We start from the raw sequence: 24417 nt of genomic DNA, 5'->3' as shown, positions 1-24417 counted from the left end.
AACTGCGAATAGCGAACCAGAGAAGGACCATCGTCACGAAGAACCTGATAGCTCCTGCAATCTTGGAAAAAATCAAGCAGGACGTGAGCGATCAACTACAAAGATTAAAGAATATGGAATCAGAGGAGGAAGAGCAAGAAGAAATAAAACCCACAGCAGCTGAAGTGGAAAGGGACGAGATCATGATATCCAGAATTGAGGACGAGTGGAATAAGGCCCTAACAGAATTCCAAGGAACAAACCCCACAAAGACTCACGTGATACCGAAGCAAAGGCCAAATAAAACCCTGTGGGGAGTCACAGACCACCTGAATCGGCACCTAATACCGCATTACCTCGACAGCAATGGTGCAACACTGGACGCCATCCATACAGCCATGTATTGTGCTGCGGTAGCAGCCACGAGGATTAATTGATGAGAAACGAGAGACCAGCAGAAAAAGAACCGAAGACAGAAGGAACCCCCAGCTTGGGAAGGACTTCAGCAGAAGATAGAAGAATTAAGAGTCAAGATAAGCCAATTGATCCAGCACCAACAGGGCAATACCAGTAAGAAATTAATGGGAAAAGTGAAGAGCATCCTCAAGACAGACAGCGTCCACAGCAAACATGAAACAAAAAATCAGAGAATAGGAGAGTAATTGGACACATGAAGCAGAACCTCCTTGCACTCAGAAGAGACTACGCCGATAGAAAGAGAGCTCCCAAAGGAAGATAAACAACCGAATCTTCAATGAGGACCAAAGAGGCTTCTACAGGAATCTCGGAGAAGACAGGAAAGAAGGGAACGGACCACCCGAGAAGAAGACGATGGGGAAACATATGGAGCAGGGAAGTAAGACATAACAGCAAAGCCACCTGGATAGCATTAGAGCACAAGAAAACCAAGGACGTACAAGAAATGAGAGGGTGGGAGATTCGACAAAAAGTAAAACAGACGACCAAGAACTCTCACGATTGGCGAACTCCAGGAATAGATAATGTTCACAACTACTGGTACAAGAAGCTCAACTGCACAACCAAGCACCTGGCAGAGAAGTTCACCCAAATGATAACGCACCCAAAGACAGTCCCGAAGTTTCTCACTCAAGGAATCACATATCTGAAGCCTAAAGACAAAGATAAAAGAAACTCGGCGAAATATAGGCTAATCACCTGCCTCCCAACAATGTACAAGATCCTGACCAGCTGCATAACCAGGAAGATATCAGATCACTTGGAGAGCCATAACATGATAACCGAACAGCAGAAAGGATGCAAGCGGCTGAGAAAAGGATGCAAGGAGTAATTAGCCATAGTTTCCGCGGTTATGGAGCAAACCTACAAGAAGCGCCGCGACATGTACACAGCCTACATCGATTACCGCAAGGCCTTCAACTCTTGACTCATAGCTAGCTAATAGAGGCGCTGAACATCTACAAAGTCAAATCCGATAGTGACAAACTTCCAAGGAGAAACGATGGTGAAATCGAGTTCCACCATTAAGGTCGAAAACATCACAACCAGGCCAATCCCCATTAGGAGAGGAATTTTTCAGGGAGATGCTCTGAGCCCATTGTGGTTCTGTCTAGCACTTAACCCACTGTCCACTATATGAACAGTAGCAAGTATGGATATAACCTCAAAGAAGGAAGGAAGAACCTGTACCCCCTCACCCACCTGATGTACATGGATTACATCAAGCTCTACGCGGGCACCGAGAAGCACGTCCAGCATCTACTCCAGATCACCGAAGAATTCAGCAATGATATTAGGATGGAATTTGGTCTAGACAAATGCAAGACCCACGGATTGCACTAAGGAAAATTAGTCAACCGAAACTACCAGGTGCAGACTGGTAAAGTGATTGAAGCCATGGCAGAGGGAAAGTCCTACAAATACTTGGGTATAATGCAGGCTCAGCAGTTACAGCACAAGGAAATTAATTAAGGCCTGCCTGACCGAAAAATACCATCAGAAACTCTGAAGCCTGCTGAAAGCAAAGCTGAACGGAGGGAGCAAAGTTAGAGCCGTAAACACCTATGCAGTCCCAGTTCTAACATACTCCTTTGGGATCATAGATTGGACTAACACCGAGTTGGAGGATATTATGAGAAAAACAAGGACAATGATGACCAAGAGCCGCCAACACCACCTGAAATCTGTAATGGAGAGACTGACAATTGCCCGGGAAGAAGGAGGAAGGGGCCTAATAGATCTAATTAGCAACAGAAGACAGCGATAGTTAATCTGAAGGATTACTTCTAGAAACACACAGCAGCACTATACCCCACTGGAGTATACCACTTATGGGGGCATACCCCACTCAACCTAAGCGAGGAGTCCTTCCTCAAACAGAAGGTACAAACGAAGCTAGAACGATAGGCATAGAAGACACTCCACGGTAGACACTACAATGATCCCCATCACGATCACATAGATAAAATTGCTTCCAATGCATGGACGCTCTTCCCCGAGACTGAAGTATTAATGTTCGCCATCCAAGACCAGGTAATCAACACCAGGAACTGTAGAATATACATCGTTAAGGATCCCGGAGTGTTCGGTGACACATGTCGACGATGCCACGTGGCCTCAGAAATGATCCAACACATCACCGCGGGATGGAAGGTGATCACCCAGACTGAGTACACTCATAGACACGACCAGGTAGCCAGGATAATACATCAGGATAATACTAGCAAGGAAATACCAGTTGATCGAAGAAAGCGTACCGTACTACAAGTACGAACCCCAATCAGTACTACAGATCCCAATCTACAAGCTGTATTGGGACTGCTCCATAATAACGGATAGGACAATCCCGCACAAAATACTGGACATAACCCTTGTGGATAAGAAGGAAAAGGCTAACTATGTGATAGACATAGCGGTACCCAACACTGGCGACCTGCAGAAAACCCTTGAAGAAAAAATCAGGAAGTACAGAAACCTAAAACAGGAAATCAAAGAGATGTGGCATATGTAACAAGAAAAGACCATCCCGATCATCGTGTCAACCACAGGTATGGTGCTAAAGACCCTACATAACAGCCTAGTAGCAATAGGTCTCCCAGCGAGCACCTACAAGGAACTCCAGAAATTCACTGTCCTGAACACTTGTAGGATAGCCAGAGTGTTCCTCGACCAATAGTAACACCAAACATAACAACCAACCTGTGTACTTGGTAGTAATACCCGTCACGATGTGGAACCCCCAATTAGGGAGAAATAATATAAGAGCAATAATAATAAGAATATATACTCTACTTCGGTTCGACTAAACATACAAAAACGTCATATCATCTAACCTACACAGTATTTGATCCGATTTACTCTGGATGTGCGGTCTGCAATTTCTCGATCCTTAGCGCATGCGTAAATTTATTAATTCTAATCAGAAATCTTTAGGTAGGTGTCGCTAGTGGAAGTGAATTGTTTTTTCTTTTGATCGTTGTGGTTATCTGTTAGAATGGTATGAGTTATTTATATCTGTTTTATAAATCATATTCAATCATTTTATAGTAATTAAAATTCCTATGAATATTAGTTGTGAGGTTATTGGGGAATTGACTTTTAATGATTTTGCTAGGTATTTTTTTTCATCACAGCCTTCGATATATGTTGGTAGTCTGTTACTGAAAGCAGCGTTTTCGTGATATTGGGCCGTGCTGCTTTCATTACAGTTGTTAATTTTGTGATTAAGTACGTGCACAATAAAGAAAGTGTGCGTTATATAGGTAAAATCTATAAAAAATACTTGGGAAAAGTACCATCTCATAGATAATAATTTAATACAGTGGAATCTCATTAATATTAAAGATTTTTATTTGTAAGATAAACTAAGAGAAAAGCAATATTAACGGAAATGAAAATATTGTATAGTATATATTTTGATACCTACAATATTTTAGTATCACAGTAAAAAGAATTACAATCTTAATGACAAACCATTAACTTTTTAATAAATTAATCTAATTTAAAGAAAGAATCCAATGTTGTCTGCACAGTTTTTGGTCTATATGCATTTTTAACTATAGCACAGACGTTTCAAATGCCATAGTTGTTTCTTTATCAATGTTACTGCAGGCGAACACATTCTCTATTATGTTCAATGCAATTTGGGCATCTTTTTTAGATGGCAGTGTGCGAGCTTCTTCACTTTCACTGTCGCTGGTAACAAAAATATTGTTTTGTTTGGTACCCAGCAGCTCATCTGGTGTTGGCATTGCAGCAACTTCATCATCCACCTTCACAAACTCTTCGGATTCGCCAACAAAATCCATATGCTCCTTCAAATTCCTCTATTCCTCACTGTTTTGTATCTCATTCGTCTGCTGGACCGTGTTTTTAATGATGTTCTCTCCAAAGCCACTCCTTCTGAAGCAGTTGATGATTATTACACTTGATGTAATACTTAATACTTTCCCAAGAAATAACAAGATTACGGATAGCATCCAAGACATTCCAGTTTGGCTGTAAATTGTTCCCTCCTTCTATGTTGCAGATCAAGTACCTTATCACTTGGGCTCTTTATGCTCTCTTGAGGTTATAAATAATGCCTTGCGACAGTCGTTGCATTAAACTGGTGGTATTGGAGGTAAAAACAACAGCCATGTATTTGTCAACTTAAGTGTCTCGGCAGAATGTGCTGTAACAACAGTCTAGAATCATCGAAATGTGCCTTTTTTTCTAAACCCATTCTTCTGTCCAATTTTGATAACCAAGACTGAAAATTTTGACCGTAAGCCAAGCACTTCTGTTGGCCTCATAATTGCGGAAGTTGGTTAACTGCTTAAAAACATCTTGGCTTGGGAAACTTATCAATCACAACTGGGCATAGTTTTGTACTGCCATCTGAATTGCAGCATAACAGAACAGTAAGTCTTTTTTTACTTAATTTTCCACCATGACAAGACTTTCCTCGAACAGCAAGCATTTTGTTTGGCAGCAAATTATAAAATAAAACTGTCTGGTCAAGATTAAAAATATCCTTTGCCTCATATTTTTCAAGGATGGACCGTACAGAACACAACCAGTCCATAGTCTTTTTCTTTGTCAACTAATTCAGACTCGCCATAAACATTTTGCAAAACCAAGTTATTCCTGTCTTTAAATTTTTGGAGCCAGTCACTGTTGCATTTGAAGTCACTAGTACCATGTTGCTGAGTTAGATAATTTGCCTTTTCTTGCAAAATTGGACCTGATATTGGCAAATTAGATGCGTGCATTTGTTGATACCACTCGAAAAGTTTTGTTTCAAGCTCCTCATCTTTTGCACCATGAATTCGTTTCCTGCTTTTCATCGCTGCTCTAGTGTCATGCACTTCAAGTCTTTTTTTGGTTTTTCACTATTGTAGATAAAGTAGGTAAAGGGGTGTTGTATTTCTTTGCAATGTCCATTTTGCTTCTTTCCATCCTATCAACATCTTGTATAATTTTTAGTTTAATTTCCAGGCTTAATTCTGTCCATCTACGTTTTGTCGCCATAACACTGCTAGATAAGATTTAACATAAACAAATTTTAAATTAATTTAAAGAGAAGTTCCGCAAAAGACATCAGCTCAGATAAAATGGCACAAAAAATATATTGCTGTATACGATAGCAAAAAACTCTTTGAACTGGGGTAACGATTGCAACTGACCTGTGGAGAGTGAGGGAGTGCATGTAAACAACTTAGAAAAACTTTTTATTCTTTTGTTAATTTAACATCTCATCCTTCAGAAAGATGTTTTTCAGAGTGTATGATGTTGTAGCTACCATAAACTGCTTTTGTTTACACAAAACTTATTTCTAACAAGTCAGTCAGTGCCACCTGACCCCCTACTTCAGGAAGTAGGGAGCCAGGTGGCCGGGGGAAATAATCGGATCCCTCTGCCAAGATTTGTATTATACATACCAGATGATAACATTTATGTCTTGTGGGGTGAAAAAGAACTTTGTAATACATATTAACCTAATTTTGTAATAAACACGCTATATTCACATATCCTTTCGCAGGGGAATGGTATGTGCTTCATATAAACAAGTACTTTGTATAAACCGAGTTTGTATTAATGAGATTTAACTGTATTATACAGTTTTCATATTTATCTACAGGTGTCAGAATTCCTAGTTATGCTTCTGTGTGCGAAGACTACTTCTATTTACTTATTTATTTTTAAATTATATTATCCATCCTAATCATGTATGATCCATCCTAATCACCATCTGTTTGTGGGAGTCCTGGGACACTCCTCCAATTTACAGGAATTTTGACTAAGGATTATGCAAATATTTTGCTTGTAAAATTAGGTGATGAATCATTAGCTTGGAATTCATTTTAAGAGTGTAGACCCTTAAAATGAGCATGTTGAAGAGCTAACCGGTTATCATAAAATATCAGCATACTATTGCTAAGAGATCTTAATTTTTTGTTGGCTGAGCTCCAGATTACGAGTACACCTTGTCGCTGCATTGTGGGCATGGCCAAATTCTGGACCAGTTCAAGCTAAAGAAGTGTGGGTTTTTTAATTTCATTTTCAGCTAGTGAAAAAAGTTTATATAGGTTAGTTTACACCAGTAATTCGGGACAGATTCAAGCAAAAGAAGCTACTTCATGAAGTGTACCCACAATCTGGATTATAAAGAGTTCTTTTCTTTTCACAAAAAAAAAAAAAGTTTAATTTTTATGTTTTAATTTTGTGAATTTCTGCTTATTTTTGCTAACAAATTGGCCTCTAGGTGTGTTGTTCTAAAGTAGAAATGTGCCATAATAATTTTAATGTTCTTGTTTATGTTCTGGCATGACCACCAGGTCAATGGAGTTTACAATAAATCAGTCAATACAATTGTTGATCGTGTGTAGCGGTCACGGGCTTGAACCCCAGTCCACTCAAAGAGCATGTGCTACTGCAGTGTTTCTCAAAGGGTGTGCCGCAAAATTTTCTAAGTGTGCCGCGAAATCTTAAAAAAAAACTAGCGTTGTTTTTATTTTAACATCATTGTCCGAATATTTTATTTTGGTTGTAAGAATTGTTTGTATACTTATAATATAAGTATAAATAAAAAAATTGTTAATATTATTTTTCGTTCTATTTATTTAATTTAGAAATTTCTTCTTCTTCTATGACTACGTAGGTGTGCCGTGAAATTTTTCTTCTTTGGAAAATGTGCTACGAGAGTAAAAAGATTGAGAAACACTGTGCTACTGCACTCATGCTCCTGACCACTCGGCTATGTCAGGCCTTTAATTCACTGTAATGTGTGTTAGTTCATCTGTGATGCAATGCTGATTAACAATCTTTCAATAAGATTCCAGAGATATACAACATAAAATTTCAGGATACACACACACACACACACACACACACACACACACACACACACACACACACACACACACACACAAGATTTTCATTGCGTTTCATTTCACTTCAAGATTTTCATTTCCCTTTTTCAGGTATTGTAAAACCTGAAAAAGGTAATGTTTGCCTTGTATATGTAGATATGATTTTTCATTTCACACGGCAGGAAATGTGTCATTATTAGACGTGCGAAAGAATAACTTTTATACAGTGTGGAGTGCATGGAAAGAACTGCATAAATAGATGTTACATTTCATTGTGATGATATTATGTGTCGAATGTTTATTTGCATCTTTTGTCATGCAACATAATCGTCTAAGTTGTGTCAATCATGCAAGTAAATTGTTCAGAAATATATTTCCCTGATAGGGAACTAGCAAAAAAAAATATGGTTGTAGAAGTAAAAAACAACAGGCATTGTTAATGAAATTACATTCATATAGAAAAAAAGAGTAAGTGATAGCTTTGAAAAATGGTCCTCTTTTCAGGGTATGTTGGACATCTTCTGAACAACCTGAAAGCATGTGAGATTCCATTAAAACCTGTCTGGTATTAGTGTTGATAATCCACCTCTTATGGTAGGCCCAAAAGTTGGTGGTAATAGGCTGTCTGTATAATCTTTTTAATTTATGTCCTGAAATGGAAGCTGTGCCTTGCTGTGAAGGTGGGCAAATATTCAGTCAGCATATACTGCTGTCTTGATTTAAAAAATTTTAACTGGTGCATGCTGCTGAAGGAAAAAAAAAAAGTTTTGAAGAATTTCCATACATGTTGGCTGTCTTAGGTTAAATGTGTAACTTGTCTAATAGAACACTAGAAACCTTTGACATATCTATTTAAAGAAGAGATTAGAAATGTGTAGAAAAGCTGTATATATACTCTTCAGAGTTACCACATCGAGAAGTACAGCAAGCAGTCACCAGTTCTTGATCCAAAAGTTTTGAAAGAAGACAAATTTATGGGCATGGGTGCATAATCGGACATACTATCTCTGCATACAATAAAGCACTATACATGTTGCTGTACCTGCTTCTTGATTGTTTTTTTTTTTGTGTCATGAATGCATGGGGCTGAAGCAAGAAAACATGAACTGTATTGAATGGTATTATCATGTTTTTACAAGACAAGAAATTAATTTCAGTGCAGAAGAAATGTGGAGGTTGCAGTTGGAATTGCAATGATTCACACAAAACTGGAAAAGCAGCCTATCATAGCCAGCCACGATAGGCTGCTTTTCTCATACTGTATACTAAAGATTAAAGAAAAAAAAAAGAATAAACACATTAACCTAAAGGGGTTCCATAATCTAGTATATGATAGTCCTTTAGGTTAGTGGTGTTTTTTTTTTTTTTTTTCTGAACTTTCATATTTGGCTATTCAAAACGGTCAGATTACTTTATGCCACTTTTAGTATTAATATTAGTATTAACAGTGGCAAATGATGCATCTATTATTCTGTGTATCTACCCCTCCCCCACCCAAGCTAACAGTTTTCCAACCCACCTAACTGCCTCGTAACATCAGGAAATATTTTTCCACCTTTTTTAATTTCATCTCATCCCCGTAGAAGCAGTCTTTCCTGTAATAAGCACAGGCCATGCTGTGAAAAATTCTACCTCATGTTCCTTGCATAATCTATCCAGGGCCAAATTGATTGACAAGGCACTCATTGTGTACTCCCTTTTATTGTCTGGGCAGAATTGCAGACACTTTCAGATTTAACCCTAACTCGTGACTGTACTTGTTATATAATGCCTCAGATTTCCTACTCTTAATGTCATTAGTACCAACATATACAATAACAGTGTCACTTTTTGTGCCCTTAAAAGATAACATCTGCTCTACAACTTCATCAGCTTTTGCCCCCTGTCAGACACCATGGTTCTATTCCACCTATCCTTTTTGCACACTGTATTACCTGTTTCTCTTGCAATAAAGTCACCAACAATAGCAACCTTCTGTGGGACCAGCACATTCTGCCTTGGGTGTTGCTGCTGTATTGCCCAATTTGCAAGTGCTAGCTCTGGCATTGAGGTTGGTACTGAGCTTGATGAGTCCCCAAATTCCTTCTAGGGCATTTCCCTGTTCCTCAAGCTTAGGGTTACCATACACCCTCTTTTCCAAGGACATGTCCTTGTTTTATGGTGTTCTCAGACGTCTTCATGGATTTTACACTTGCATCCTAGTTTTTTTGTAATTTAAAAAAAAAATCTCATCATAAAATGGATTTTCAGTAAATATTCTGTGTGTTGCACCTTCGGTCAATACAACAGAATAAATAAAAACAATGCATTGGTTGCATTAAGTGGACTGTATAATCCCAAAATTACACAAATAGAATGTATCATCATCATTTGCCTAATTGAAAATCGACGATAGTAGATTATTTGACCAATTTATGATTTTTATGCACCAATTTACACTATTATTACCCTACCAATCGACAGACGATTGGTAAGGTAATGTGAAAATCGACAAACGATCAACAAACTGCATGTCCAACTCAACTACTCTTTCTGAAAAGAGTGTGAGGGATCTGGCAATAAAGAAATGAAGTTTGAAAATGGTGCAACAAAAAATAAGTAATTATTTTTGTTAAAGGCCATGTATTAAGTAGGCCTATATAGTTAAGTGCAATGATAACTGCTATGCCCTGGTTATGTAGTGATTATATGTATTACATTATCAAGTTTATGCTATACTGTTATGCTTGTAAAGTTATAAGTTAATTATAATAGATAATAAAATTATCTACCACCACCAACCTATGTGATTCGAATGTTCGAAATGTTTACTGTTACATTACATAGTTACAAGATGCAATATACATGCCAAATCACCGATACAAAAGTTGTATGCATATTAAGTAGTAGCCAACAAAATCTCTAGTTAAATTTAAAAAATAAGTAACAAGCATGAATGTGACTATAAAGCTATTTCTAGAATGTGATTTGATATGAAAATAGGGTCAATAAAATGGTAAAATTTTTCAAAAACTTGTCAATTCCCAGGTGCTGAAAATTCTTTGACTGATACATGGATACTCTCATACCAGAATATTCGAGAGGAATTCAAGCAAGAAGCAGAATTTTTTTACTAGACTTTCATTTTCAGCTAGTCAAAAGAGGTCAGATTAGTTATGACACTATTCATGAGGGATTCAATCAAAAAACTGAACTAATGCAGTGAGCGAAGCACCCTAATGCATTTTCAGGCATCAGATCACACTTTGCTTTCTTCAAAATGCAGCAGGTGAAGCAACAGTGGATGACTTTCATCAACCGGTGAAATACCACCACTTTGCTTATTGGAGGCTTGAAGTGGTGAAACCCATGTTTAGTCTCTAGAGCAAAGTTTCCGGCATCCCCCTCCCCCCATACTTCTCCTTCAACCCATGCACGGTACTAAGTACTATAGGTTGCCTTTCGTGTTTGGGGTTTTCATAAAAAAAAAAAAAAAAACAGTGCCCCCAGTGACACAAAGAAAGTAAATCACAAAGTTAAACAACATCTATGCAGTTGGAGCAAGGATGCCCGATAGTGCACCATTAGCAATTTATGAAATCATTTTAGGGAAAGCATTTTTCTGATATTGCTGTACGATATAAGTAAAACGAAAGCCAGTCGTAAGCTGCCAGGCATAAGAAAATCCTGAGAAATCTCAGGATTTACCTGGCTAATGCAAATTTAGCCAGATAAATGCCCAAGAAAATATGTTTCAGTCCTAAATTTGGAGGTATTATTGTTTGCCTTGGGTATTATTGTATCCCAAGATATTTAGTGTAGTTCCAAATAACTTTTAAAACTAAAAACGAGATATCTCAAGATAATCCATGAAGGGGTTAAATGCTTTGCTTTAAATTTTGCAAGATATCCATTTCTCTGGTTACCAAAAGGTTTCTGCCACGGGTGGCAATGGTTAGCCCAAAACCACCCATGTGGTATACCCCAAATCAAACGTTTTTCAGCAACCAGCTGGTTTATTCCAGCTCTGGGCACATCAAAGATCACCTCCCATAATCCTTTACACGATCTCTCCTGGCTCCATTCTTTTTGCCTTTCCCACGATGCTTTGCGCTGGTCGAACCATCGGAAAGGCAAAAAGAACGGAAATGGCATCACTTCCGGAAAGTAACTGAGTTAGTGTCAGACTCTATCCCAAAAATAACTGATGCCATTTTTGTTTCATAAAATCGTGACAAATTGGTTTTACTACTCGAAATTTAGTAGGTGCTGCCAAGGATGTTTACAAATCAGAAATGACACACGGAAGGTCTAAATCTATTGAGTCAGCTTTATATTGTATTGTTCAGCAGGAGGTTACCACACCCACAAATGTTTTTGTTACTTAGGTGCCTACGAAATATAGCAGCTAAAAAGCGAGGAGCTTCTATGAAACAAACCCATTAAGGAATTTTTTTTATGATATTAAGGTGTAGTGCTAACGACTGTAAGTGTACATTTTTCTTGCAGTCATATGTTCAATAAGTAGGTCTAACCCGAAAATAGTGTATATCACGTTAATGTATTCAAATCCAGTTTATTTAATAATAATTCACCAAAGTTCAAGTTTTTGAGTATCCGAGGTTCCCTTGGTCCACATTACCTCGGATAATTGGGACTCTACTGTATTGTGTGAACCGTGTCTTTCTCTTATTTTAATTCTTTATTTACTTCTTTGTATATATATATCTACCCAATAGCCCCAGCTTACTTTGGAACCACAATGGGGCAGTTGTAAGTTTAAATTCAACAGCTGGGATCCTCTCTTCCCTCCAAGGTCCACAAACTGCCTGACTGCAATGTTATCCTTTATCAGAAAATTCCAGGTAATGAGGATTTTTTTATTTCCTCCTTCCTTTCCAAGGTACTTAGGTAGTTTTCTATAGAGCCATATGTATTTCTCTTAATGATCAGACATTTTTTATATTATAAAAATAACAAGTTTATTACACAGCACATCTCATGAATATTACAATCACTTAATTCATCATAAACATATAATCACACACTTCTTCCTCCTACACTATAAAATTATAATGCTGTCATATAATTCCTTCCTTCTCATAAAATTATAGCTATCCCAAATATGAGCAACACAAATATTAAGTTGGCTGGCATATACAATCATTTCTTTGTCACCTCCTACAGAAATACATAATACTAAAAATAAATTGTTACCCCTTTCAACCAGTTTCATAAAAGTGTTTCATATTCTAAACATATAACTATATGTATATACAAAATTACATTATAATCTCTCTTTCCCCATGTACTGTTGTACACAAACTTTGATACATGACCTTTGATCCACAGATCCCTGTAGTTTGTTGACAAGAGTAGTTTCTCCACTTACTTCTAAAAGACAGTACCATCAAACATAACTCCATATGCTTCTTTATCACAGAATGGTAACACTCTTTCTCACTTCCTAAGTACGGCTGTTCTCATTCTATATTAAATTACACATATCAGCCTATCAGTCCTGTATATTACCTATTAGATTAAGGATCAAAATTTCAGGGGATTTACTCTTACTTTTCCTTCTCATTTTCTCTTCCCTCCTTTCCTAGATAGGGTTTCTCCTGGATTCCTTCAGTCTGCTATCTTCCTTATAGGCTTCGGTGTATCACTGACTTGGCTTTCTCCTTCCTAACACAGCTATCAAAAAAAGGGTTCCAATACTATGTGCAGCTCCTTCCAAGGAGAAGGAGCTGCACATAGTATTGGAAAGGTCTTCCGTAGTAAATCTTTCAAGCTCTTCGTTGTCTCACGTCTCACTCTATTTCTTTATGCATTCTTTTTCCTTCACAGACTTTCTGCAGTTTCCCACTAAGTACATTTCACTTCCCACACTCCTTTACCAAAAACTACTATACTTTTTCTTTTCTCCCCCTTTCCACACCTTCCCGAAGTGGACCAGGACTTTCTTCCAACGACACCCCAAAATATCTCTCTGTATTTCTCCTTCTCCCTCCTTTCCTGACCTATTGCCGTCAATTTCACTTCCAGCATCCTCTTTCTAATTCATTCAGTTCTCTTTCTGTTGACTGCACCGTTCTGGTTGGTCGGGCTCCTTTATTTTTAGCGGAGGACATTTAGATGTTTAGAGACTTCTAGAACATTTCTAACAATCCTTGTTCACTTACCCCTTTTGTTATGCTTTACTGAAGTAAAGCATAACGAAAGGGGTAAGTGAACCCCCCCCCCCCTTTAAATTTGTAAGAGTGCACTTTGGGGTCAGCCTCTCTATTCTCTGCTATAATCTTGCAGGGGAAAGTGCCCCTAGGAGACCATTACTTAATGTGCAGTCTCCCTAAAAGCAATAGTCGCACTACATTCCTAAAGTGTTTACTCTAATTACGTTCTCTTTGATTTCTGCGTCTATTCTTACTCTGGTCATTCCCTCAAGTGCAGCATCCTCTCTATTTACAAGTAAACAGAACAGTCTCCAACTGACACTACAGTTCTGTTTGTAGCCCAAACTGCCCCCATTAACAGCGCTAATCCGTGCTCTACCTAAAACAAACTCGCCAAGTGTCTATTGATGTGATCACTCACTTTTCTCAACCAGTTTTATAGATTTCAATCAGAACAAATAAAATTCTTAAATTCTGACAAAATTAGTAATTAATGTATCTTACAGTATATCAAATTATTCTAAGTTGTTCTTGGATTTTAACAATTCTTCACATAGAATGCTATGTGAGGGTGAAAAAAAAAAAAAAAAAAACTTACATTCAGTTCTTTCTGTTGAAGATTTCAAATCGTGTTCTCACAGCCAAGCCTGAACAGCAGTGCAGTTGTTAACAAAACTTTGACTCAACGTTTCTCAAGAGGAAGTCTGTATTAGCATTTCTTTCATAATCAGTATCATCTGATGTCTAATAGAATATCCAAACAGAAATCCATAGACAGAAAAAAGTCAGATGAGCTTCTATTTGAAAGGATACTTTTAATAAACCTATAACTAAAAGTAGTATGAAATGTGTTTTTCCGGTGAAATTTAATTTATAATTTTTTTTTTTTTTATGTAAACCCCCAACATGAGAGGTATTAGAACCTTATAGTACTTAGTACCGTGCTTGGGTTGGAGGTTGAAAAGACGAAAGAAGGTATTTGTTGACATGGGACTTGAGCTTCTGTAGACTGTAATTTTCAGGACAAATCAGAATAAACAAATAATGCAGTGTGGACTTTACTAAACAAAACCTGCCTCTTTTGAAAAAAAAAAAATTTTTTTTTTTTTTTTTTTTTTTGGTAAATATTGTTTTTTTTGCAGAAATTCTGTTATTTATATCTTTTCATTACAAAAGACCTGTTTTCCTCCTGCTTATGAATACAATGCTTACAGCTTTTGAATGTTAAAAGTTGGCAGTTATGGTGATGAGTTTAGTAAACAATTGAATAGGTGTAAAATGTACTGACTGACATGAACAAATGTGCTTGAGAAGGTTGGTTACCTTATCCCACCACAGATGATCAATATAGAGTAGCGCTGTTCATTTGTTTTTGCATTGGTCACATCCAGTACTCATACAAATTCCACTGGGCAGTGGCCGATCCAAGGAAATTTTAGTCGACAAAAAAATTATTACAATTCTATATTAACAAATGAAAAATCTTAATTTTTATCTCTGTAAATTTTTTTAGTATAAATGTTGAGTTGGGAAATATAACTGAATTTTGTCCCCCCCCCCCACCTTTTTTCCCTGTGCTTATCTGTGAAACTAATCAGAAAATAAGATAAAGAATAAAAAGGACCAAAGCAACACCCACCACTGGGGTGGTGAATGCACGATTCCTCACCCAGAGACAAATGCCCACAATCCCAAAGAATGAGTTCTACCAAAATAAAACACAGTATAATCATAAATTCGGCATCCTCAGGACCCAGCACAGGCTAGAGTTTTGAAATTATAGTTTTTGAAGGTTATGCATGTGGCCATGCAGGAGTAATTTGTTATTTTTTTAGATAATACATTAGCCTTGATCCCCATAATCTCCACAGAATAATAGCCAGCAGTAGACAAAAATGTTAGCTTGGCCCATACTGCTGGGCTGGTCCAGTGAAGATTATGGGTTAATTATGTTGGAGAACAAATTTTTTTCCTCTTATTTGCTTTGTTTCTTCCTAGAAATAAGATCTTGTTGGCACATTATAAATGAATTAGTTGTGATGGACATAAACCAGTCAAGGCACTCAGTACTGTGTACATTCTTTTATGTTGGATAAAGTTACTTGTGATAAATGATCTTTTAATTATATCCTACTAATGACAGTGTTTTGCTTTAGGGTCGTGTTAGAACCAAGACTGTAAAAAAAGCAGCACGGATGATCATTGAAAAATATTATACAAGGCTCACCCTTGATTTCCATACCAACAAAAGAATATGTGAAGAAATTGCCATTATTCCCAGTAAGAAATTGAGAAATAAAATTGCTGGGTATGTATATTTTATTGTACTTTTTATTACTTAAGTGTGTTAATCCAGACAACTTAGATGTTGGTTTGCAGCACCTTTATTGGCCTCTGCCATAGTGTTCTTTGATTAGCTCTGATTCACTGCCTGCTTTTGTCAACTTCTCCCAAAGTTGCTGTATACTTGGAAATAGCACTGTTACTAAAAGAATTTTGGTATTAACTTGTTTGCAAGTCCTGGTGATTCTTCATTGAAAAAAAAAAAAACGCAGCTTTTCAAACAGGTCTTTTACTCATCTGTATCTCACCATACCTTTCTGTTAAAAATTCAGCAATTAATTAGCAAGTCAGTTGTGAATACCTTAGTCTTTATTTACATGTTAGCTTCACACCTATGTTGAGTGCAGAAATTCTCCAAACAGTTTACTTAGCCACCATTATTGCCTATGGTGCATTCTACACACGTAGAACGCAGGTGACCGCTTACTTGGAACCAGCAGCGATACGCAGCTAAAGCTTCTCACTGGGGTAGGTTTTACGGGCGCTACTGTATTGCGGAATGTTAATCCCTTTAGCTCTCGGGTAAAACCGCTACCCTAAAATTTTCGATTATCTCTTCTTGCAATTCAGTGGGTGTCCCGTAATTTTCAGGTGAAAACTTATCAAAAGATAAATAATTAGGGGAAAAGAGAGGGAGTGGGTTGTTTACTAATGCCCATTGCAGGACATTCGATTAAATATTCGTTGGAATGAGCGCTGAAATAATTGAAAGAGGAAGGGAATAATGTTGCTGCAGGGGAAGAATTAAAAATTTATCGAAGGGGGAAAAAACGCTCAAGTTGCGAAGTGTTCAGAAGTTACTGCACATAAATATGCGTTATGTATTAATAACAGTTGAGGAGAATGAAAAAAAAAAAAAAAAAAACTGGAAAGATGAGAGGAGGTAGCATAGCTACAAATCGAAAAATGAATAATTTTATTCTCTTCCCTCCCTGTTAGTTTGATCATTATGTTTAATTTCACAATTTTCGCTCTTCTGTCTTGCCATGCCATTTTTTTATCATTATTCTCATTTAAGTTTATATCTCAAGCGTCATGTAGAGGAAAATGCTTTTTGCTGCCTCTGATGTATTCGTGCTGTTGCACGAACTGCTGTTGCTGTAGAAAGCACGTGAATTCGTGCTTTCTACAGCAACAGCAGTTCTAAAAATTGCCTGAAGGCCAGATTAATATCAGAGGTGTGAACAACGCGTACACAGTTGAGTGACATCTGTACTTCCCTGAGACCAGTAAGCTTTAATTGTTTGAATCTTACATTAAAAAGAGTATGTTTTACTCTTTTTAATGTAAGATTCAGTTTCTAATTATTTCAAACATTATTCAATTATAAGCATATATATATGTATATATATATATTGAAATGAAATATATATTTATTTTCTTGCCCAATTATCATCTTTTTCTCTGAAAAATTCCTTAAAATTCATAATTTGGTCATATAATCTAATATCGATTTTCGATTATACAGCCACACAAAATATTCATAAAAAAAAACAAAACAAAAAAAAACCCAGCGTAATACAAATATTAACCCAGTTATATACTTCTGTACCTCATACCATATATATTTAATATAAAATAGATTTCACATATATATATATATATATATAAAATTATTTTTAATGTTATGTGTAGAATGTAGTAGGTATAAATCTATAATTTAACTAATGCTAATAATGAAAATACCGTGTACCCTGGGAGCGATATATTTTGATTAAAGGGGGAAGAACGGAAAAGAAAAATGTAACGTTATAAACAAAGTGCGAATTTTGAAAAAATGTAAATTTTGAAAAGAACGACCAAGGTAGAAATAGCAGATTTTTGAAAAGAACGACCAAGGTAGAAATAGCATTGTAGTATCTTTCATAATTTCTGTGTCTTCTTCAGAGGTCATCCACCTAAATTATGAAAAAGAACAGCAATACTCTTACTTCTGTAGTAATTTAGGTGGATGACCTCTGAAGAAGACACAGAAATTATGAAAGATACTGCAATGCTATTTCTACCTTGGTCGTTCTTTTCAAAAATCTGCTATTTCTACCTTGGTCGTTCTTTTCAAAATTTACATTTTTTCAAAATTCGTACTTTGTTTATAACGTTATATTTTTCTTTTCCGTTCTTCCCCCTTTAATCAAGATATATCGCTCCCAGGGTACACGGTATTTTCATTATTAGCATTAGTTAAATTATAGATTTATACCTACTACATTCTACACATAACATTAAAAATAATTTTATATATACATTATGGTTGCAGGGTACCTTTGCTCTTGCAGTGGCCCTGATCCATAATTCATATTATCGATAATTCATTTTATCGCTATTCAAATTCAAATCCATTTTCTCTACTTAATTTTATTATTCATAATTATATATATATATATATATATATTTAAATAAATAAATAAATAAATTTTCTGTTTATACTCCGGGACTACCGAACAGTCAGAGGAGTTTACAAGATACACAGAATACAAGAAACAGCACCGTATTCAACAGTCACGGGCTTCGACCCCCCCCCCTCACTCAAGGCACGTGTGCTTATCCACCCGCACGCCTGACCACTAGTTATATATATTTATGAAACGCACTGCATACATAAATCGACAAATTGTTATAGAAATATATAGTGATTTTTTTTTTTTTTTAATTGTAATTGTCAGTTTCTGTTGTAATTAATTTTTATGTCATCTGTAATCATATACAGGCTGTTTCGTTGTTAATATGCATTTGGATGAAGGCACTCGAAGTTTTCAAAAACCTAAATTAAAAAATGTTGTTAGTCATGTTTTTTACAATCAAGCATCATAATCCCTTAATAATTGTTTTTAACTTTCGATTGGTCCCCAATTAAGTTACTGCGTTCCAAGCCATGTTGGCGATTGGTTGAAAATTTACAAATAGCAATCCTAGTTTGCTAGGAACGACAGAATTTAAGTGGTTAACAAAGCCAGAAAATAATCCTGTCTTCATGTGTGAATTGAGAAGAATGTAGTCTTACTTGTCGAGTTCCAGTTCTTCAGATGAAGAATCAGTCCTCATGGAAAACGTTTTTTTTTTTTTTTAATGAATAGACGAATAATAGGCGTGCACCCGTTAAATTCCAATAGAAAAAAATTCGGTGAATATCACCATTTATTTAAAGAATTGAAACAGCATGAAGAGAGATTTTTTATATATTTAAGAATGAATCTAGAAACTTTCAGTTACATTTTAGAAGAGACTGTCAATGTCCATGTTGCAATGAATGTGTGGCGTCGACAACCAGCGAGCTTAAATAAAAATTCATTTAAGCAAGCAGGTGGGTCAGCACTAACCAATTCTGATACGTTTTTGCGGACCCCCACTGTCTCGCGTGACTTGGTGGACAGGGGGATGAATCACATTTTCCATTAACAGATTAAATTTGGATGATTATCAGTGATTTTTAGGTATAGCTTTGTAATGTAAATCATACAACATACATTTTTCATGTTAATTAATTTTCATTTAATGTTAACTGCAGAAGGAAAACCGAGATTAATTAGAAGGGAGGAAATATGAATCGACGGGTGTTATCAGTTACTGTCTTCGTTTAAAATGTAATGCATATTTTACGCACCGTGCAGGCTGCAATTTGTTGTACAAAGCAAAACAATAAAACTTTTTTTTAAAAAAGTTTCTTATTGTTTTCAATGATAATAAAATTTAATGTGATGTTTTTAGAAACAATAAGTATAAATCTAGAAACTGAAGTAATGAAAAGTTCAATTTAGATATTCCAAAACTATTTCTTCGTTGTCATAACGATTATTTATTTAATTTTTTTTTTTTTTCAAGATTGAAAACAATAAGGAACTGATGGGCATACCCAATGTCTGTACATTACAGTAGGCAAAATTTTGAATATCATAATTTATGTAACGAATTGGAAGTTTCTAAATATTTAGAACGAATAGAGAAATGCTGTTTCCATTTCGAATAATAAAAACACTGACTGACTGACTATTTCTACATTCGGTATTTATTAGCACTTTACAAATAAATATAAGAAGAAAAGAAAGAACTGTTGTTACTTTGAGAAAATAAAAAAAATATAATGGTATTTTTTTTATTATTTTATATATATATATTTTTTTAAATTTGTTTTTTTGTCAGCATTTCTCCATGGTATTTAATGCAGTTTGACACTTTCATCCCATTTTGCATGTTTAACATAAATCCATAAAAGTCAGTCTGAAATCAAAATTTCAGTATCCACGTTTAAAACTTTTGGATTACAAGTTTTCTCTACATTTCCGTGAATTCGTGCTTTCTACAGCAACAGCAGTTCTAAAAATTGCCTGAAGGCCAGATTAATATCAGAGGTGTGAACAACGCGTACACAGTTGAGTGACATCTGTACTTCCCTGAGACCAGTAAGCTTTAATTGTTGAGGTAAGCTGGGGGATTAAAACAAGAATCGATGCTGCTGTCCACACGCTCTTATTGTATGCACTCCCATTGACTTACATTGTTCATTTAGGCTGCTGTTTCCAAGTAAGCGGTCACCTGCGTTCTACGTGTGAGCACCCTATGACATTGAAAGACCAGTATCTCCCATATTGGACCATGATGTTTTATTTTTTACCAAGTTTAAGGAAACTATTTTTGCATCATATCTTAGCATATTTTGGCTGGGGTGCAAAAAATTTTTGTTGTCGAATTTAATTCAGTCTCTACATATATGGAGATATCTGTTTCTGTTATGGTGTGTATGATTTCTGCATTTTTCATACAGCAGAACCCATCTGGACTTGACGGGACCACACTTGGTCCGGATTAACTGGAAACTATCTTTAATGTACCAGTTTTGATTTAAAGTTACTAAATGACAAAATTTTAACTAAATTGGTTTTTATATTAAATTATTAAAACAATATTTTAAAGTAAAAATTATAAAAAGTAAAAGAACATGGTAAGTAAACAAAATACTGTATAAAGCAATAGAGTTTTAATGTAGAACATTATATTACACAAAATTAAACACAAAAAAAATATATTACAACACAAAACAAATAACTGTTTTTGAGAAGTTTTCTTAAAATAGTTTTCAATGTCTTTTTGTTTTAATTTTGAAACTCACTTGCAAAATTAACATGTGTACGCGTGGACAATGCTAGCTGCAGCTGTCAACTGAATAGGCCAGCACTCGATTACCCTACGATTGTCTCCGACCATACCACATAGTCCAGTCAGATTTCTGGAGGTTATAACCATAAAACAATACAAACAATTAGCAATCCCCTGTTTATTATTAGGCTTTTCTGTTACTGCAATCTATTATAAACAGATGGTAAACACAATCTTATTGAATTTGTGATAATACTGACAGCTGGAATTCTGTGGGTTTTTACGTTATTATGGCGAAATGTATTCCTCCTTCCATGAAATCATCAGTCTTATCAAAAATAAATTTTCAGAATGTTCTCTTCATTCCTATTTTTGAGTTTCGTAACTTGTTACTCTGTTCTCATGTGCACGTACATGTTAGTTGTAATTTGTGCGTGCGGTGTTCTTTGTTATTGATTGCTTATCTTTTTTATTGTTTTAAATTTTAAACCCCCTACAAAATTTCAGTGAACAGAAATATATATATATTTTTTCGATAGTTAGAATTTTCCCACTGATTGAAAATCTAGTCCGGATTAATGGAGTTTTACTGTATTTCATTTTTCAATGAATTGGTGACACTTTATGAGAAAACTCTGCTCAAGTCCTTGTATGTTTTTTTTTTTGCATCAGTTTGGGTAACCTCTTATAATTTAGACCTGTTCTCCGGTCAGTTTCTCTGTTGATAAATAACCTCAAATCTGTAAATTTTTGAGCAGTAGGCTGGTCAATGATTCCATTATTTTCCCCTGGACCAAAAGTCAGCTGACAGTTCTGTAATTATTCATGTCACATTTTGATCTCCCTTTGTGAATTGGGGATACATTTGCACATTTCTAGTCAATAGTGACTTCATTTGAATCCAAGGATCAACATACACAGCTCTCTCATAATCATTGCTAAAAGATTTGCTTACATGTTTTGCTTGTTCCTTTTATCCAAGGGTTCTTAACCTTTTGCTTTAAGCAAGCAAGATTTTGCAGCCTATTAGCACCATATTAAAATATAAATTTTCTTCCTTAAAGATTAAAAATGAATTTTTTAAATTTATTTATTACATTATCACCTTGACTTTGAAGAGATTATGTGAAACCTTTGAAATTAATTTTTCCATTATGAAGAGATAATTGCAAATGTTTTTCCAAATGTGATGTCAAAAATCCTGTTTTTTTTTTTTTTTTTTTTTTTCCTTTTGATATTGTTCATAAATGATAAAGCACTTTCACATATGTATGTTGATCCAAACAGAAAATACTTTGAACACTTCTCTTTGAAATTAAGGAAATTTTTTGCAATTGAAAGAACCCCACAATTTTAAAATAGTTTTGTGTTGGAAAAGACATTTCAGAGCTAAAGACAACTATAAACAGCAAGTTCTAACTTGGAAGTTGCTACTTCATTTTGATTGAAAATTTGTTCTAAGTTAATGATTTCAAAATTTCTGTAATTTATCGTTAATTGAAATTTTGGGAGGTACTCTTTCAAGTATTCTTGGAATTGGTCACTAAGGTCTTTGATTACATTCATTACAAACGATGGGCACTCCCCAGCAGTTTCCTCCAGGTGTTTAGAGTAGGAAAATAAAGCAAATTTCCTTTTAAAATTTGATTCTGAAACATTTGAAGTTTTTTTTTTTCAAATGCAATAATCTCCTCGTATAAAACTACCACAAATTTTCCCTGTAGCCTCAAATTTAACTCATTTAAATGGCTGAAGGTGCCAACTATGAATGAAAGTGTAATCTTGAAATCTTCGGTAAAAGTTATGATATGCCCAAAACATCAGTCAACTCATCAAGTGCCATTGAAAAAAATACACAACTTTTGATTCTACCTAATAATTCATTGATTATTACATCTGCCATTTTATGAACTTGATTTGAAACTGTGTCATTGCTCAAAGAAATATTTTTGGATGAGCTAATCAAGCTCTGCCAAAGCTTTCTGTTTTTCTGGTAAGATGCTAGGAAGCATTTCTAATGATGACACTACACAATTTTTTGTTATTTCACCACTTCTTTGCAATTATATTTGATAAAATAAACAAAACTTCATTGACTAACACTTTACTACTCTTAGCTTGACCTAAATTTAAAATAGCTAGCCACCTCATCCTACCTTTAACACGTTGACTGCCAAGCTAGTTTAAGAAAAAAATTCCCCAGGGGCCAAAAAATATTTAGCAAATAATTTGATTAGTAATTCTAAAATAAATATTGTAATGTCAGCGTAGTTGTTTTCTCGCTTAAAATATTTTTTAAAAAAAGTTATGTCGCATATATGTTGCCGATGTGGCCCAGTAGGTTAAATCTTGAGAAGCCATGTCGGCCACATACGTGTAATGCTGTTACGGCATACATATGAAGGTTGTTTGTGATTAGTTTAAACTTTATCTGTTACGGACAATGTACGGTGTTTGCGCTTTACACCACGAGAGGCACTTCCTTTATGCATTGGAACCATGGCTGGGGCTAAATGTGCGCAGGTTATAATAATAAATGCAGAAAAATAAGTGTGGATGACTTGCCAGTGTTTACTAGTTCCTGCCAACAGCTGATGCTGCAATCAATGCCACCAAAACAGTAGCGACAGTTCGGTGCGCTGAGCCAGGAAATTTGAAATTACTTGCGTGGAAATTATGTCCGAATTAGCCATGGAACCAGATTAGTGATCCGGTTCACCTGGAGAACTGTGTTTATTGTACTGCCTTAGAATTTATATGCTTTTTAACCCCTTTCCCTCCTGTTTTGTCTGTCCTTTCTGTACACAGGTGATATAGTTGTACACGTTGGCACTAATGATATTAAGAGTGGGAGACCGGCGGAATTACTTAGCAAGTACAGGTCGCTGTTGAAAAAAAAGCCGTGAAATAGGGTTGAATTTGAAAGTGTCTGCAATTCTGCCCAGACACGATAGGAGGGAGTATATGATGAGAGCCTTGTCGATCAATTCGGCCCTGGAGGGATTGTGCAAGGCTCAAGGGATAGAATTTTTTTCAGCCTGGACTGTACTTGTTAACAGGAGAGATTGCTTCTACAGGGATGGGATACAATTAAATAGAAAGGGTGCAAGGATTTTTGCTGATGCTGTCGAGGCAGTGTTAGGTGGGTTGGAAAACTGCTAGTTGGGGGGGATACAAGGACTAATAGATTAACAGTAGCCACTGGCAGAGGCGGAAGTGATTCTTGCACTGCTTCTATTGAAATGAGCAGAAGCCTGAAAAACAAGATGCAGGATATTTCAGAGACTGCTGGGAGTCATTGCGGTACAAGTAAACACATGGGTTGTGTTAGGGTAGCTAAGAATAGAAACAGGTGCATGTATACCTGCGTGTACACCAATGCTAGGAGTTTGGTAAATAAATTTGATGAATTTGAGGTATTGCTCAAAACATCAAAGGCAGATATTGTTGGGATATCAGAGACGTGGTGTCACACAGATATAAGGAATGCGGAACTGGAATTTGGGGAATACGTGTAT

General features: G+C 35.9%; 1 protein-coding gene across 1 annotated transcript in view; it reads left to right on the top strand.

Annotated features, from left to right (window-relative positions):
* Positions 1-3392: 3392 nt before the first annotated feature.
* The window catches only part of RpS17 (ribosomal protein S17), a 59818-nt gene continuing 38793 nt past the window's right edge, over positions 3393-24417 (top strand). The window contains exons 1-2 of the mRNA XM_090377127.1: positions 3393-3454; positions 15622-15773. Coding sequence (XP_090233253.1) covers positions 3452-3454; positions 15622-15773 — 155 coding nt within the window. The 5' untranslated portion in view covers positions 3393-3451. The remainder of the gene's footprint in view (positions 3455-15621; positions 15774-24417) is intronic.

The sequence above is a fragment of the Mastigoproctus giganteus genome, chromosome 7 (assembly GCF_048544385.1).
Source record: "Mastigoproctus giganteus isolate SK-2022 chromosome 7, ASM4854438v1, whole genome shotgun sequence".
NCBI classification, from domain to species: Eukaryota; Metazoa; Arthropoda; class Arachnida; order Uropygi; family Thelyphonidae; genus Mastigoproctus; species Mastigoproctus giganteus.
This window is presented reverse-complemented; position numbering and strand designations above follow the sequence as displayed.